Source organism: Pezoporus flaviventris, unplaced genomic scaffold (genome assembly GCF_033815535.1).
Source record: "Pezoporus flaviventris isolate CSIRO_AGI_PZ_B2104156 unplaced genomic scaffold, CSIRO_AGI_Pfla_v1 ptg000041l, whole genome shotgun sequence".
Classification (NCBI taxonomy): Eukaryota; Metazoa; Chordata; class Aves; order Psittaciformes; family Psittacidae; genus Pezoporus; species Pezoporus flaviventris.
In genome coordinates, this window is record NW_026892589.1 from 13,437,961 (window position 1) to 13,456,410 (window position 18,450).

At 38.3% G+C, this 18,450-nt stretch overlaps 1 protein-coding gene across 7 annotated transcripts in view; it reads right to left on the reverse strand.

Annotated features, from left to right (window-relative positions):
* The window catches only part of HECTD4 (HECT domain E3 ubiquitin protein ligase 4), a 71,030-nt gene that overhangs the window by 29,232 nt on the left and 23,348 nt on the right, over nt 1-18,450 (reverse strand). For 3 of the 7 annotated variants that reach the window (XM_061466419.1, XM_061466415.1, XM_061466421.1), the window contains exons 12-36: nt 17,935-18,167; nt 17,525-17,670; nt 15,411-15,481; nt 14,732-14,837; nt 13,985-14,105; nt 12,972-13,100; nt 11,689-11,813; nt 10,742-10,895; nt 10,348-10,448; nt 9,115-9,313; nt 7,532-7,678; nt 6,274-6,378; nt 5,402-5,565; nt 4,831-5,064; nt 4,407-4,599; nt 4,131-4,235; nt 3,959-4,047; nt 3,523-3,698; nt 2,937-3,072; nt 2,668-2,809; nt 2,392-2,558; nt 1,692-1,838; nt 1,155-1,339; nt 482-635; nt 36-316 (exon numbers count right to left, since the gene is read on the reverse strand). In XM_061466419.1, coding sequence (XP_061322403.1) covers nt 36-316; nt 482-635; nt 1,155-1,339; nt 1,692-1,838; nt 2,392-2,558; nt 2,668-2,809; nt 2,937-3,072; nt 3,523-3,698; nt 3,959-4,047; nt 4,131-4,235; nt 4,407-4,599; nt 4,831-5,064; nt 5,402-5,565; nt 6,274-6,378; nt 7,532-7,678; nt 9,115-9,313; nt 10,348-10,448; nt 10,742-10,895; nt 11,689-11,813; nt 12,972-13,100; nt 13,985-14,105; nt 14,732-14,837; nt 15,411-15,481; nt 17,525-17,670; nt 17,935-18,167 — 3,810 coding nt within the window. The remainder of the gene's footprint in view (nt 1-35; nt 317-481; nt 636-1,154; nt 1,340-1,691; nt 1,839-2,391; nt 2,559-2,667; nt 2,810-2,936; nt 3,073-3,522; nt 3,699-3,958; nt 4,048-4,130; nt 4,236-4,406; nt 4,600-4,830; nt 5,065-5,401; nt 5,566-6,273; nt 6,379-7,531; nt 7,679-9,114; nt 9,314-10,347; nt 10,449-10,741; nt 10,896-11,688; nt 11,814-12,971; nt 13,101-13,984; nt 14,106-14,731; nt 14,838-15,410; nt 15,482-17,524; nt 17,671-17,934; nt 18,168-18,450) is intronic. The other 4 variants (XM_061466418.1, XM_061466416.1, XM_061466417.1 and 1 more) reach the window with 4 other exon arrangements.

Genomic DNA, 18,450 nt, shown 5'->3' on the forward strand with positions numbered 1-18,450 from the left:
CTCAGATTAACATGACACTAGAAAGATGCTGGTACCTGGGACGACATAATCTGCCAGTTTAGCCAACAGCAGAGAGGCAATCTTGGAGGCTGGGTCACTGGGATCATCCTGTTCACTGTTCAGAGAGGGTACTGAGTAACTCCAGGGAGGCAACTCCACATTTCCACAGTCCTCAACACTCATGAGAGGCAGTGCAGCACGACACAACTGGAGGATTATAAGGACCAACTTTGGAGAAGGACGCTGATCCAAGAGAAGCGACAGAAGCTTGGACACACAGGCTGGCTGGCTCAGGATTGCTTTACCTATGTGACTCCTGAAAGGGATTAAACACCAAGACTGAGTACGTGTCAGTTTAGAATGATTTTGAAAGTTATCTTACCTTCACTACTGTAAAATATATATATACATAACCCCTACAGAACCCCCACCTGCTTTCATACACAATAAAAAAAATAGTCCAGAGGCAAAGGCCTAGTACCTTGACAGGTCATTAAGAAGACTGAGAACATCTTGTAGTGCATCATTTCCTGCAGCTTGGTTACCACAGCACTCTGTGGCTCGGGCAAGGTGGTTGGTAAGAAGGCTGGAGACCTGGCGAGCCAGACCAGAGTGAACAGCTTCTGTCGAGCCACCTTTAACAGCAGTGCAAGAATACACAATTGTAATTAACAAAATGAATGGACATGTCTACACATTCCTTACACAGAAACTGAAATTAGCAAGTTTTTGGTCTGCTATAGCAAAAAAAAACATATAGAAAATGCCTTTAATTAAAAGTAAAACCTGATACAACATCTATGTTCCATCAGCCAATAGCTACACATGTACAAGTTTGTGTTATGGCTGAATCCTATCACAGAAGGAACCTGTCAGGGATCACTCAGGGCCTCTGGTTATGTCTAGACAGAACCAAGTGACAGACTTGTATCTGCAACATAAACACTCCCACGAAGAGGAAAAGAACTCCTAGAATTAAAAAAGCATCAAGAAAAATCAACTTATTTTTGTATCCACTTGTGTGTTCTGAAGAACCCACACAGTACTGAAGTCATGGTGAGCAAATGGCCTATTTTAAATACACTTACACCACATCTCAGGCACTTAAACAATTCTAAAGCACACAACAGAAACCTATTTGGCAGTGTTCCTACCTTCTTCCTTCTCCCATTCAACACACCGATTGGCCAGCACCTGGAAGGCAGCCCAAGCCATGGTGGCCACCTTCTGTTTCTTGGTCTGTTTTTCATTTGAACTGGATTCTGTCTGACTGCTTAAACTGCAAAGCCTGTCCATAAGCTGTACCAAGCCGCTACGTACCAAACATTTCTCTTCGCTCCTGTACGAGAAGAGATATTTGGATGTTACTTAAATAACTTTTCAGTCACCAAACAACAGACACAATGAAAATACAGAATGTGCTGTTAACTCAGCAATTAGTCACTTCACTTGGCAGAAAGATGGTTCTGCCTCTCCCTTGTCCTCCCAGATAAAATTCTGTACTGTAAGCAAATTTAACAGGATGTTCTCAAGATAATCCTCATTACTCCCCATCTCTGGAAGTGTTCAAGGCCAGATTGAACAGGGCTTTATGAAGAAAGGAAGTATATATATACTAGGTAATATTTCTCCCTAAGGCAAAAGCTATTAAGAATGCCCTCCTTCCCTTTCTGCAGGAAACACTTTCATACCTTGTGTAAGGTATAGTGCATAAGAGGCCAATGCTATTTGCACAAGCAATGGGGTAGCGAGCACATAGCGAGACCACAGACGTCATTGTCTCTCCAAAAGCTTCCTGGACTTGTTCCACCATCCCGCCACATGTGAGCTCTTCAATTCTGTTGGTAGTTAGAGATTTGAAATGGTAGGTTTTCTAGGTTAAATAAAATGAAAAAACTTCCAAACATAGCTTTAAAGAAATAATCAGCACATATTCAAAATTACCCAAAAAACAGAAGTAAAATTCAAATCACTCCATGCTTTAATATCAAACATATGTAAACAAGATAGTAGGATCGTTTTATTTCAAACAGGACTGAAATTTGACCACAAACAACACAAAGTATTTATCAGATTTAGTATTAGTATCAGCCTAGTCTACCACTAATACCTAATTAATATGAACATAGAATTAAGACAGTAAGATACCTTTAGACATATCTGTGGACACATCCTCCAAGTATGAAAGGAAAGTTCATCCACTATCAAATAAAAGCACTTTTTAGAAGTTTCTGCCTTTTAACCCAACAAGCACCAAGATGGTTGTTGGAAGTTTAGTTCTACAAACTGGAGCCCTCACAGCTAGTCACTCCTTATGGTTTTAATGTGTGCAAAGCAATTTGCTATCTTCTACAGAGACTGAAACAATTCTTTTCAGAGAAATAAACTAACCTTGGTCCTCCCTGCAGCACCATGGTCACTGGGCCTACAAGATGTGTCACACCTCCAACCCGAACAGCTGCTGTCAGCAGCTCTCTCATGTGCACCAGGGCTTGCTTCCTCGTGTTCCCACGCCGCCACCTCGTCTGAGCAGCAAGCAGAAAACTGCTGCTGGACACCTATGAGATTGTGTTTGGTTTTGTGAATGAGACATGATAAAACACCTCACTTCCTTGTGAAAGTTTGAATTCGGAAATATAAGGATTTAGCACATTCAAAAAGACATACCGCTTGGTCAGGATTTGTCCCAATGAAAGCAAAGAGCTGCCCCAGTAGGACACTGTACGTAGGCTTATCTCTGCTGTCCTCGATGGTCAGTGACTGGAGAAGAGTAAAAGAGCTACTTCTGTGGCTGGTAACGTGGCGGCGCCTATGAGAACACAGGAGAGTTACGAGGGGCAGCAGTAAGCCAGGCTTTGCTTGCAAAGACTATGATGATTTTAACAACATAGGCCACATTACTGTAAAGCAGCTTAGTGGAACAAGCCCTCGCATACCTTTGACTTGATCTAGCAAACTCGATATCTTCATTACCAATCATTTCCAAGTCGGATGGTGCTGACATACTGCGAAGGAAGACGGGCTGGCGGACGGCGTGAGAGATCACTTTTGTTTCAGACGCTGATTTACAGGCTGCAATGTTACACAATAAGATAGAATGTCACTGCTGGTGTAGAAGTACAAACTGGTTTTAAAATCAGTGTGGACATTCCAGTGAAAGCTGTTAACATCCACCAGGGAAAATGCAGCTTAAGCAAGAATTTGCAACTCAGTTCTGAGGACTTTCCTGTTTTCAGGTATTGTATCAAGTTAGATTTGATGTGACCAGGTTACACATTTTTCTGCCAATAATTCAGGAGACTAAAGTTTAAATTCCACTTATTATTAACCATACCTTAATTTACCATCATTACGGCAATCAGAAAACACTCAACCTCATTTACTGTAAACGAATTAATTTGATAAAGTAAGAAAGAGAAAAATAATTAATTTTAATTTAAGTGAAAGAGGGAAAATAAAAGGAAGAACTTATCTCTTCAGAAAAAAAGCAAAAAAGTACAATGTTGATCACAAGATGTATACCTGGAGTCTCTGCAGGGGTACCAGATATACTTCTTGTGATCCCAGACTGTGCTGCAATAGTGACGTGCAGTAACAGCTCTGCTCTGTTCATCAAGCTCTTCACAAGTGTTTTGGTTTTCGCTAGGGGATGAGAGGTCTTCTGTATCAGCAAATTCACCTCTTGAAAAAACTTCTCCCTAAGATTATGAAAGAAAAAGAAGCAAACTCAATTATGTTTTAATGGCTTCTGTAATAACATGCTACCATGAGAAAGGTTACTTTACAGAAGACATACAGCATCAATCTGTTCTATGCCAACAAAGTAGAAAGCAGAAAAAATGAAATAAATGATTTGTTAGTAAGTACCTGTAGGTACTAATATATTTAACACAAATACTCTACAGCTGCTCTTTTAAGTACCTTTCCTAAATGGTCCACTCCACAGCCAGCTACCAACCTTAATGCCAGGACCACATTCTCCAGATCGCTTCCATCAAAAGAAACTTCTTTCATTGAACACAGAAGTTCTAGTTCTTTCATCTTGCTCTAAATAAAGTGAAGGAAAAGGATGAACATGTATTGAGTGAGCAGCATGAAGCAGGAGCACACACAGCAGCCACAATGCTCACCTCATTGAAGTGATAATCATAAAAGAATGGGACATTGTTCTCCAGCTTCCCATGCATGGCGTCATCTACCTCGTTCTGCCATTTCTGCTCCAGCTCAGCCACACTCTAATAAAGGGACAAAAATAACACTTATTGCAGTTGGTCATCTTAAGGAGCAGAAGAAATCTTAAAAGGAGAAATCTGAGTATATTCTGTATTTCTGCGTTTCTAAAAATGCTGTTAATACACCTTTATTCTCAAAAAAAGCCTTCTTGGTTTATGTATTTTTATTTTTACCTGCAATTGTCTCTCCATGGCATTTAGCTTCTTAAAGGTCTCGCCCATAATTTTACAAAGTAAATCATATTCTTCAGCATGTTCCTCCTGATACTGGAAATTTATCAGGGACTGGAGTGCATCAACCAAATTCAGATGTTTTATCACACATGAAACTACCATCTCCTCCATTACTTCTGGCTGAATCACATCCCTAGGGTTATAGGTAAAGCCAAACTGATTAAGCAAGAATAATGGACAAGCTTTAACAATTCATATTTACAATTCACTAGATGCTGATTTACAAACGAGCATTTATAGACTATTAAACTCATACCATCATACACATCAGGCATGCCGCATCCTCATTTTGCTTCTTTAGCTCACTTGACACCCAACATTAAAACAATAAAAGTCAAGTTAGAGCAAAACAGTGGCTACTTACTTTATACTAGGTCTAAATTGAGGCCGAGCACGTCCAGAAATTTCCCTGAGTTTGATCATGATTCCTGGAGGCAGCCTAATTCTGGGCAGATCAAAATAGTGTCCAACGGGAGGCACTAGAACATCAGAAGGGTATGTAAATTCTCTATCTTCATCTATAGTGAGAGGCAATGGAGAAGGACTTGGTGTAAGGGCTGGAGATATGACACCATTGGCTTCCACCTGCCACTGGCACCTGGAAAAAGAAATAAGAACAGATTGAAAAGGGCTTTTCTTTCCTCCTAACTCTTCCCCCATTCAGAAGGATACACTACAAGGACAGATTACATATTAATATATCAAATCTGGCTTGTACCACGCATAGTCCAAACCTCCTCTACCTGCTCTAGAGAAAACCTCTCTTCTAGAGAGTATTCCCTTTGTTTTAGGCAACACAGAACTGCTGAACAAACCGCAGGAAAAATTATCACAACATCACCTTAAAACACAAGACTTGAGCACAACTACAGAAATCCCCTTCCATCAGAAAATAACCCACAATGGGACTCAGATCAAAGTTACTATCTTTTTACCTTTGTAACAGTTTAGATCTTAAGAGCTCTTGACAGGTTTCTTCATCTTTGGTAATTTCTGGTCCATTGTATAGTATTCGCAGCATCGAACAAGCTAACACAGAAAGGCCAAGTGCCAGGTCAACTAGGAAAGGCAACCCTCCTGACACGTCCTCTGAAGACTCCTGTAATAGGAACAGCGATAAGTTGCACTCAATCAACCATGAAGTCCTTCCCCAGTACAGTTCAATATAGGTGATTTTATATTTATATATATGTAAGATTATATGTACATCTGTACGTAGCTATCTTTTATATATCAATGATGTGTCTTTTACACAGAGGTATAATGAAAAAATGCTTAACAATTAAAAGCAACATATAAGAACAATCCATTATTTTCCTGAACCAAGAAAAAAGAAAAGATAAAGTCATTTTTGGTTCAGTCGTTCTTTGGCTGCAGGTCTGTCATCCCACAGGCCTAGTCCTAGCTTCCTGGTAGAAGGATTTGTTTCATTTCATTTGATCCCAGCATCCCTCCCCTCTCTTCTTTATAGGCTGGAATAATTATTCTCTTTAAATCCCTGATTTCCAGGTTGTTACAAGATACCTATCCCTCCAAAGAAATCATGCTCTACAAGCAGCAAAAGACACTACAGTGACTTCATCCAAGTCCAGTGTCAATGACAAGAGATTGATAAGATGTATTTGGTAATTACTATCTTCACAAAACCCTAAGCCATGCCACAGTCTAAAGTAAGTAATAAGAAACAAGTAAGCTTTGAACATTAACTTCCAACTTCGAAGTACATTTCTATTTGATCTGGAGTGTGTTACAGACAGAAGACAAACAAGGCTGAGCCTTTCCCATGGAATCTGTCATGTTTGAGTACCTGTGCTCGAACAGTGCAAGCAAAGCCCCACATGGCTTTGTCTGGAGTGTTGTGCTCACGACCACTCCGCATTTCAAAGGAGAAGGTGACTGTATCTCCTTCCACCTTCAAATTTTGATGGGAGGAAGGAAAGAAAAAAGAAGAGACATTTAAGAACTGAGGCAAACAAACAAGTTTTTCATTAAAATGGTTTATTTTATGCATTCATGCTTTTAATGACATTTAGATAGGTATTATTTTCATCTCTGATTAAATACTCTGATCTAAAGTTCTTCCCTTTTTGTACGGATATCTTTTAGTGGACAATTTGATTTTAATTTTGCTGCTGGCTAGCTACAGTAAAACAGTAACAACCACTGCACTTGTAGAATTTAATCAGCCTGTATTGCTTGGCTTCGATTTTCATCAGAACACTTCGATTGTTTGTCTGCAAGAACCCACACAATAACCAACAGTTCTCTTCCTGAGGGCAGACAGACAAGCTCTTCAAGGAGAACAACATCAACACATTAATAGAAAAGTTTGCTAAAAGGCCAGTATAAAAGTCTATGTCTGAAAAATAAATGAAATTCCATTGTGAACAACTAAGTGCTTGTTGGAAACTGCTTTCCACTTTATTACTTTTTGATTTCTTTTTGAAATGATTTTTCATTATATACTTAAGGCCAGTTTTAGTGTGGGACAATGCAGCAGCACAAACATGTAAGGAAATAAATGATGCCGCATGCAGAGGGAACACACAGCAAAACTATTGAAATACTGAAGTTTCAAGAAGTTTAAGGGATTTTTCTGTCTTGCTTAACTGCCAAAAGCATCCAACGTAATTTTAAAAACCAACATAAATGCTACATTTATTACTTGTTATATTTGTGGGTTACTGTTCAAAAAAAGCAGTTATGCCCACAGACTTTCAGAATATATGCAAAACCAGAGACTGTGCAAGAAGTTCTCTTAGGAAGATCAATGAATGAGAACAGTAGTGCCATTAGAGACTCCAGGACTGAAACATACCAGTAACGAATTCCAGTAAGACATAACAAAGCAAGATAAGCTCAAAGAGAAGCATCACACATAACACAGAGCCCAGTTTAAAGTTATTCCCCAAGGACATAACAGCCCACTTAAGAAGTGATCTCAGGATGGGTAACCATACACTTAAAAGCTTGGACTTCATTGTTATAAAGGGCTAAAAAGGACTCAACAGGGTTTCCAAAGGGGAATTTTCTATGTGAAATATTGGTGGATTATAATACTGTACCTTTACTAAGTCTTTCGGCCAACCAGTTCCTAAGACACTACGGCTGCCATATCCCAGTGTATTGCCTCCATACTCAGCAACCTTCCTACTGTTTGTGTTAGGACCAGCATAGATCACCAACTTCAAAACATAAAATACACTGTTAGACTGTAAGAGAAAAACAAGAAAATCTAATAATAATAATAATACTTAGCACTTCCACCACGCTTTAGATTCTCAAAGCGCTTTATCAACATTAACAAATCCTCACAACAGCCCTGTGAGGAGAGTAGGCAAGTATTATTATCCCCATTTTACAGATGGGGAAACTGAGGCAGAGAGGAAATTAAGTGACTTGCCCCCGAGGTCACACAGCAAGTCAGCAGTGGAACGGGAGCAGAAACTGGGAGATACCCAACTTCCATTCCTCATGCTGAACTAAATAGAACATACTGTCTCTCTACTAATAAACAGATTGATCCTGCTCCCATCAAAGTTTGTATTTTGCTAGATTAATGATTGGACTCCATGATCTTGAAGGTCTTTTCCAGCCTAAACAGTTCTATGATTCAGTGGGAACATGATGAGGTCCAAAGTTTTCTGGAGGAGTTTAATATTAACGTCACCCATTGCTGGTTAAAGACATTTATAAATAACTAATGGAAGTGAGTATCACAGGACTTGTTCTATGTTAGAGAATATATGGCAAGAATTAGTAAGCAGCACAAGTAGCTCCCCAATTATACAAAGTAAGTGCTAGTAGTCGTGTTCTTGGAATTGAAAATACACATTCATATTAATCCATGTAAAAAAGGCATATATCATCAGGGAAAAAACAAAACACCTTTCTAGTGCTGGCCAGTTTAAACAGTCTGTGCTGATCGACATTGGAGGCAGCCAGATTAAAATTGGGGAATTAAAGAAAACTGAACAGCAGCAAAAATGAGCAGGAAGTCAAACTGTGACATTCTGAGCCACCATGAAATGAACTTGAAAAATAATGGAAGAGTTTGGTATCAATTTCTGAGGGGGAGAAAACCAAAACAACTCCCCTCCAGAACCTCTGGAGCACACTACATTTCTCCTATTCCATAACTACCACTACTTCCAACATCTTTTGAGGCAAGTTCCTAATTGCAGAGCCTAACCCTTAACAAAAGATCCTCACAACTGATAGGTCTTAAACACTGAAACAATCACTGGATATTATGTTCTGAAACAATATAAAAGAAGAATTAAATACATATTTTTTTGATTGTTTCTTCAAGAATGATAGAAATTAAACACAAACCATTTACCTTCATCTTCCTGTCTTTTCATGTCAACGACTCTTTGTACATTCTCTATCATATAGCTAAGTCTCAAGACGAAACTCAAGTTATTCACACTTACGCCATGCAAGAAATAACCTCTCTGCATCTCTGTACTTTACAGCCAGACAAGTTGACTGTGACATTACAGTACACTAATAAGCTCCTATCAATAAAAATCTCCTGCATTATCCTGGAAATCATGGAAGACAAGGGGCAGAAAAGACAAAAATGGGAAGTGCTGCTGTGAAAATACAGACAAAAGAAAGCATTTCGGAATTGGCCCTTGCTTACCTTGTCGTAATCATATTGTGAAGAACATCTGTTGTCAAATCTAAGATATAAACAGCGGGCTCCTGGGATATGGACAGTTTCTTTAAATTTATAGTTATCCCTGACAGGATGAACTGTTTCTACAGTCTTCCCAGCAGCCCAGGGAGCTGGGATCTTCAAACCCGTCAGAAAACCGGGTTCTTCTTTCTCTTCCAGCATTCTGAAATCAGAGTAAACAACGAGTCCTACAGTTCAGCACACAGATTTCTACTATATATCATACTATAAAGTACTTAAAAATCACTTCTCAGTATTGATACATAGTGACACAAAGTATTGACTCCTCATTTTAGGCATAACTATATTCAGGGAACGCGCAGAACTTGAAAAGTATGAACTATGTGCATTAGAAGTAACTATGCCAAGCTCTAACCTGTAAGATCTGAACTTTTCCCTATGCTTTCCAATTTTCAAATTATGGTAAGCAATCTTACCATAGTAAGTAGTACCATGGAAAAGTAAATAGTATTATATATTATATATGGATTTTAACATGACTGATAGCATAAAAAAACCCTTCCCTCCTGGAAGAGCACTCAAAACTGATTACCCTGTCATAAAACAACATGTTTCAGTGAAGCTTATGATCTGGAGGAAGACTGAAAATAAATTTAAGAGTTTTCAAACTATTTCAGACTGTTTTCAGACAGTTTATGGCACATTATCACAAGTTGTTTAATGTTACAAATTCTGCAACACTGCAAATAGCAATGATAAGCATTTTTATTTCATTTAGCTGCATGCTTCTGTTTCTAAGCAGAAGCTGTGTCTCAGCTCAAAGCGATATAGGACCTAAATGTAAGACTTAAATTGTCTTCTCTATGTAAATGAAACCATTTAATATGTTTCCAATGGTTTTAATACTGTATCTCATGCTGCCAGAGCAATCTGCATTTTCTCCTGATGATCTTCCTTAGCCTAATTTATTGTAAGAGGAACATTTAGAATTAATTCCTAATGCTTCAGGGGAAGGGAAACAACCAAAACAAACCATCCCCTGTGCAAACAACCTGAAGATACTATTAACATAATTCTATATGCAAAAAAAATTAGAACTAATTGCCTTTTGAAAAGGCTTATATATATTTACGGGATGGATGAGATTGCTGCTTTCAGATTTATCCCTCAGCAATGGTTAAATGAGCAGCTAAGATATTTTATCCCATGAAAAGACCCAAACGTAAAGGAAATCACCTCTCATCAGGCAAGAGCTTCCCTTTCTGTTCTGATGCACCACTGGGAGAACTGTTCAGTTCTGAGAAAACTGGAGACTGAGTTTTAAGCAGCAGTGCAGTCTGTGGCACAAAATATAGTGTTAGGAACATGCAAACAGTAAGTAATTTTAACATCTTGTTATTGAACTATATTAACAATCACTGTAAGTTGATTGTTGACTTTGACAATGAATCATTACTTAGTAGCTGTTGTAACAATTCAAATTTAACATTCAGCATTATCAGCTTTTGCAGCTGTTAAAGCAATTCTTACACTGTAATGTGCAGGAAGTTGACCACGACCTCCAGCATTTCAAAATACACATATCACATCTATTTCCCTTTGTAGACAACTGCTGACACAAAAACCATACCTGACTTGTGTAAAGAACCAGCTGCACCAGCTGAGGCATCAAGGCATCAGCCATAGTCAGAGTCTGCAAATTTGGGTGCATCAGGGATGTCAGTAGGACAGGAAGCAGATGCCCAAGCATAGTAGCCTTTGTAATTTGCTCCAGACCTTTTAATCTGTCAGGAGAATCAAAGTTTGCATAGTAACAACTATTTCAATGGAGTATCACTACTATTTTTAGTAGTCTGTTTAATCTTGTAATAGGCTGTGTAAGCAGGCAATTCAAAATTCAGCAGAGAAGATTTGCATTCGTAAAACAACAAAAAAGACCTTTATATCTTGAAAACATTACAATTTCTCCAAAGTGAAACCTAGTCTTTGCTGTCAACTCTTACAAACAAGTAAGACCAGAAGACAGTAAAACCCAAGAGTTTACTACTTGGAAAATGGTAAGCTCCCACGGGCATGCAATGAAAGTCCACATCAAACACAACTGTATTTGTTCAGTATGTATACTAGGCTCCAAGCACACGCAGCTCAAAGTACTTTAAAAGAACCTGTATCTACAAAAATATATTTGAGCATGAAACCCATCTGAAAGTATCTCAAAGGAATTATGCACCGTCAATAAACAAAACTAACCTTGCAGGCACTGAAAAGCTTAGAAACTGAAACCTAAAACATGACTGGGAGAGGGAGGTGTTTGCTTAATAAGGCAAAGATGTTCACTGGTTTTGTCTACTTCACATTCCCAACATATATTTTAAGTGGAGACAGGGAAGGGCAAAGTGACTCTATCTGTTGAAATTCACAGGATATCACAACGTCCAAGGCTTGTAATGGATAAAATGACTTAACTACAGTTTTTATTCCAGTTACTTTACTCATAAATAACATTCTAACTAAAACCTTTGCAATTTGAAGTCTCTATAGATTACCAAGCTATTAGTATTGACATACTTGTCTTACCTTTGCTCTCTGTCCGAAATGTCACTGTTTATTAGTGCGGTAGTGACTTGTTGCAGCATTTCTAAGACTTCATCACATCCTGTCAGAATTTGTGTAGCAAGAGACAAAATGCTGGTCTTTAGCTCCTAGGTACAAAAAGAGTTAAAGGATACTTGAATTCTTAAAGAATACAAAAAAAAGGGCAACAGAACAAAATGATGGATTTCCAAATGAGAATAATGATAATGTGACCTGGCAGGCCTGCAGCAGGAGATTCATCCAAGACTTAAATTTGATTAATGCTAAGACCCAAAGTGCTGGGAGAAACTAGGTGCATGTTTTACAGGATGCACACCCAGTTTCTAGAGGGAACGAATCCCCAAGTCCAGCACAGCAGAGCAAGCTGTTAGCCAGCCAAGGTACAGCACTGGTGACAGAATGTCCTAGCAGGTATGAGGATCACTGTAGAGAGAGAAACTGAACAATGAAAACATGGGTGAATAGTGAGACAAGAAAAGTACTACAATATTTAGCATTTACTCAATGCGCCTGAACAAATAACTTCCAACTACAGCAAATTACAAGCACACAAAGTCTCAGAGTAGCACACAAAACCAGCTTAACACCACCAGAAATTCAGAAGTCAATGCCATTATAGATGAACTGTTACTGTTACTAACACAAGCTGCATGCTAAGACAGAACTGGCTTCTATGAGTTCATTCCAGACTATGCCAGCAGTAACATGAAAAGACACCATTTTAATAAACATACCAACAAAACAACCACTGCCTACAAGCCCTGTCCTCAGTTTCCCTGCCACAAACATCACTGCTGCTATTTCAGACAACAGATGTAGTAGGTGGTTCTACATAAGCTTTGTAAGTTAAAACTGAAAGAAAGCAGAAGCCAGAAAGGCAAACAGGAAAACTTTCATATTTATGTCTGAAAAGTGACCACCCAAGTGATTTGGAGCAGAGGAAGTGGGGGGTAATGTCTCCAGAAGGATTCCTGGCACATAGACTTCTTTACGAACACATATTAAAGTACATTTTAAACCTCACAATATGTATATTTAGGAAATGCCAGCTCTTACTAAGAACATAGAACCCAAGCTGGAATCCTGAACACAGAACAACTGCAGCCTTGAGCTGGAGAACAGGAAAAAACTATCTACAATAACTTAACTATATCAAAAGGAAAAGAACTAACAAAACAATGTCAGTAGAATGCACTGCAGAAACAAGAGGTGTCACAGGAACACTGACTGGAGAGAGCCATGCTAGAATAAAACTTGGCGTTTACCTGTACCTTCAATGTCTCTCCCTGCAAGGAGCTGTCACTGTCATCATTTTCATCAGGTTTAATCAGAATAGTGTTACTGAGGAGGTGGTTCTGTACAGCCATCAGATACCGCAAACACGAAGATGCAGCCTTTAACATAAATAAGTAGAACTTTACATTATCTAAACCACTTAACCTTGGTTCAGGCAATCCTTGTACTTTGAAATGCAAAAGAGGAAAAAAGTTAAGGGAGAGGACAAGCAAAAGCAGAATAATTTCCTTTGAACAGAACTGTTTTTGCAGATTTAATGTAAGCTTGTTAACACATACTTAAGAGAAGAAACTGGTTGCAAAACACTGCATTTTGTGAAATAACTTGCAAAACAAAGAAGTAGTACAATTTTATTCAACTACGTAACATTATAGTAATATTCAAGCACTGTAACATTCATTAATTTTTAAAGGATAATGCATCCGTAGAACTCAATTTAATTCACATTCCTCAAGGCAATGGTTTCACGCTACTTCTCCTTTCCCATCTCCCTGCATCCCTCCCTCCTCAGTGTTGAGACGCAAGCTCACCTGCCTTTGCCCTCAACCAGCTCAGGGAGCTCATCCTGCTCAAAACATCTCTGCATGCTCTTACCATTCAATAATGTCAAATTTTTGTCTGTAAATGCTAATCCTTTCTGCTTGTTTGAATCATTATACACAGCTGCAGAAAGAGTTTGGTTTTTAAGCTGTTGCAATGCTTTGAAGACTGAGATACACAGATTTCTTTTCAATTCAAACAGCTACCAGAGCAACTGGAAAATGTATCCACATATAAACTCGGTTTAGCATTACTGTACAATTTGCTTTAAGAAATTCTTTTTTCCTTCCCTGCACAGCACTAACAAAAGAATATTTTCCTGTATTTGTTAAGAAACACAAGTATAGAAGCTTCACCTCTATACGCTCGGTGAAGATAATAGATTTAAGGAGGAAAAGAAGCCAAAGGCACGTATACTTTGATCAAAATACATTTTACTTACAGGCACAGTTGAAAGAAGCTTTTGAAAATCATCTTTAGATACAGTTTGGCACTTGGTGATTAAGACACAAGATTCTCGGACAACAATCTTGAGAATGTAGTGCAAAAGTTCATCATTTAGTCTTCAAAAAATGCAAGAAAGATGTAAAATGTTAACAGTCTCATTACAGCCTAATGTTTTGATTAGCTCATCTCAAGTCTCTGCAAGCTGCACCACTAATCATGTGAAACCAAAACAAATACCTGTTCAACTTGAGATTCAGACACAAAGAAAACCAAGTCTGAAATGTTAAACAACAATCACTGCAAGTGATTTCCTCCACTGTGCTCATATAAATCAAGGGCTTCTAATGACACCTAAAATAAAGAAAGGATTTTTCCCAGCTTGAACAGGTACTTGAGACTGACAGTTTCATTGCTGAAAAGTCACCTAATGTAGTGATATGGTGTCATCATACCACACTTACGAATTATCATTAACATTTACTGTATACACGGTAAGTAGCAGAGAATCCAAACCTAAGTCTGTGTACAGAAGTCTCCAAAGTTTCCCCTAAAATTAGTCCAGCCTCCCTCTCCTTTGTCCTAATGAAACTCTACACCCATTCCAGACACAAGGACAGGATTTCAGGGCACACTGCCAGTGAAATAACAAGCAATTTCAACAGAATTTTATGCAAGATTACCTAAAGCAGGTAACAGAAATATTATATATGGGGAGAAAGGGGAACATTATGTTGCATTTTACCTATAGTGATCATCATCTTCACTTCCAAATCTGTTGTTCTGAAGCTGTTCAGCTAAATTAGTCAGGATAACATCACGGAGTTGAGAGAGACCACTATTTCTCTCTCCTAAAATGGAATGCAAAAACTTTGGCAAACCAGCATTTTACAGAAGTAATTTCTTTTTATTTCCTCACATATCTTGCTTAATATATGCTACTTCTCAGAAAGTATGATATTTACAGCATAGCCCAATTCCCTGTTGATATCACTGCCTGTTGAAACTTACTTTGATGAATGCACACTGTTCTATGAAGTAACATGTTACTATGCATCAGCTGCTTCTAAGCCCAGACCCCCATTTCATGGTGAATGCAAGTAGAACATTACTCTCTCACTAAGGATTACCTCTGGTCACTGTGCAATTGCCATGAGTAACACTAACTGTAGATATTTTAAAGCACAACCTGGACAGGAAACATTACTAAGAGTGATAAAAGAGAACTTTAACCCTTTTCCATTTCAAACAGCTGCCCAATTGAGACCAACTTCCCTTTACCTCATCTACATTTGCCCATGTTTCCATTCAGAAGGAGCTTCAGAACTGGAAGCATTCTGTAATTTCCTAGAAGTATTTTCACTTTCTGGTTTCAATTACGAAAAAGCCACCCATACTTTTACATGGCAAGAAGACATTCTCACCTTCAGTTAAGACTAATTTCAATAAATTATTGATTTCTGCTTCTCCAGGATACAGGATATTTAAACCAGAGCTAAAGACAAAAAATAAAACCATGGATTACTTAATGTACTTAAAAGCAAACAAAATCATTTCAATGGACATGTGAAAAATGGCTTTAGTATCTGATGTAACATTTAGAACAACCACGTAACAGATTCTTCCAACTTAGAAAGGCATCCTCCATGTCTCAGCATATATATTAGTCATAAAATAAGCAGCTGCTTTCTCCAGAAATCAGCTCTGATCAGCTGTATTTTATTGCTGCGGTGCCAAAGCTTCTTCCAGAGCTATTTGCTCCCCCCGAGAAACTCCACATTAATCACTTATATATATATATATGACAGCACAATCATTTTTTCTAGAAATGGACAGATGTCAGACGAAATGGATGCTGGTTTAAGAGAACACCTCAATTCTGGTGATGGGGGATGGCTTATCTGTGCTAAGAACAATGGAAAATGCAAAAGATGGTAAGCAAGAAGCCACCATTGTTGCAGTCTTTTACTTACTAAAGACTGGCTCCTTACAGAAGTCATAGATAAGCTGAAGAGTCTAGAACTAGTGTTTTAGAAACAGCACAGCTATGCATAAATACTCCTTGTGGAGATATTTTTCCTCTCTAACTTGCGATGAACTTTGTCCTTTCTACATGAATTACCACATCAAGATAGGAGAACACAGTAACTTAAAAGGAATACTTCATGATTGTCTGGAGCTTTGAAACTATTATGCAGACTTTCTCTTCTGCTCTTTTCCCTCTTTCTTTTTGAATAACATTCTCATAGAAAGAAAACTGGTTATGTTTTTCAGCTTCACACTGAGAGCAGAGATTATTGCAGCTTCCCTCCCTCTGGCTCATGCTGACCAACTTGTGATACAAACATTAGGAAGAGCTACCATATACTGCAACCTAAGTATGAGGTTTCTGTTGGTATCAGAATATTCCAGTGAGAAAACAGGAGGAAGGAGATATTACCTAATCTCCACCTCTTGATTTTTTTTAGAAGGTATTGGAGGACATAGAGTTAAACACAGGGAAAATGCAGCATCTGTCCATAGAATTGACAGGATACTTGTTTCCCTGTCAAAAAGCAAAACCCTGACAATGCCAGGTAATCATACTGAAAATACACAATTTTTCTTCACTCAGAGTTGCATAAAGCCACTGAAATTTGGAATGTCGTGATTCACACACAAAAAATGCAGGTTGATCTTCAGAAGATTTTGTTCTCAACCTTTGGAGCACTTCCCACTTGAAAGCAGATTATATTTGTACTTAGGACATTTGAGACAGCATTCCCTGTCCTTGAGATTTGCATTCTCTCATTTTCGTGATACACAATCACACTTTTTGCTCGCTTCCCTGTACTTAGTCATGCTGCTGTTTTGACAAGCCAGAGAAAGGAAATTACACAGCATCAGGTTCAAGAGATGTAGTCGCTAATACGATGTGGAGCTAAAGCAACCAGTCTGTTTAAGTGTTTGACGACCTGGTGTATCAGCCCAGACACATAATGCCCACTCTTCTGCCTAAACAGATTCCTGTTTTCTAAAGATAGACCTGAATTTGACAAGACATTCCTGTGCTTTCCCCTGGGCCTTCAATCTTACAGCATTCCTCAAGTACTATTTATTCATTCTGCTTCCTCTTAAACTCCCTTTTGTTTAGGAGAATTTTAGTATTGTCACTTGAAACACGGTATGGCAGCTGACAACATTAGCTTTGCCTATTCCTGACCACCAGTACAGTATGTGAGCTATCTAAGGAAGTCATTCTTAGCCATCACTTTGCTTCAATTAATTATACTAAACATTAAAAAAATCTCTAAAGAAAGACACTAAAAAACAAGAAGTGAAAAGAATGGAAAGTAATTAGCACCTGTTACTTCACTGCCATCATGACAAACAGATTGTATTTCCCTTCTTCCACAGATAAAAATCATCATAATTTTATCAGACTATGTCAACCTTCATTTCATCATATTAAACTGCTGAATACAATTTGAGTGTTCATTGTTCCAGCATCTTCAAGTAATCTAAAATCTGAGTTTAATTTGACAAAACAGATATTTACCTAATGGCTAGGCAAACCTCCTTCTGGATTTCAGAGCAAATCTGATCCCGTGGTGCCATCAGTAACTGCCAGAGCAACAGGCCAGACCTTCTAACAATATCTCTGTTTCTTTCAGTTTGTGGGCTGAAGAAAAACTTAAAAACCACCTAAGGAAGATTAAACACAACTATATTAAAACCTTAAACATTGCCTGTATGAATTCCTTTTCTGTCCAGGTCACCAGAAATCAGAGCTGGAAACTGATGATGGGTGTATGAGATACTGCAAACCCACTGCTAAGTCAATCTCCATTCAATTGAATGGAATGAATTAAAAAGAAACCCTAATAAAATCAAGTGGCTGCCTGTATTCTAAACAACTTCTTTTTCTCCCCTCAACTGCTGTGCAGTACATTTGAATTGCCTTTGTACCTGAAAGACAACAAGGATGCAGCGTATTATACAGGTATCTCCATTGACCATAGCTTTTTCCATAATGTCACAAATGCTGCTGAGGTGATGTGCTTCTATTGGATGTTGCTTGCCCAAAAAATTTGTTATGGGGAGATTGTTGCTGGCTGCGAGCAGGTTGAGTTGATGGATACACATGGCACCAACATGGTGCAGTAACTGGTTAATAACTTCATTTGTGCTTGTTGCATCCCCTAGAAGAACAAAAACGGTTTAAATGCTGTCTACAAACACAGACTATAGCATTAGTATTTGCTTCTACAATGCAATATACCATCATCATCATCTCCAAGACACACGTCCACAAGACAAACAAAGGAACTGCCCACTTTTTTAATGTGCTAAAGGCAGCAAAATCTGGAAACTTCCAAACACAACTTGCTTTTTGTTTTTTCCTTTCTTAAAGCAAAGAAACCATGACCAATATTTCTAAACACTTTCAGAGCTTTTAACAATAAGTTTCAGAAAGCAGTTTCT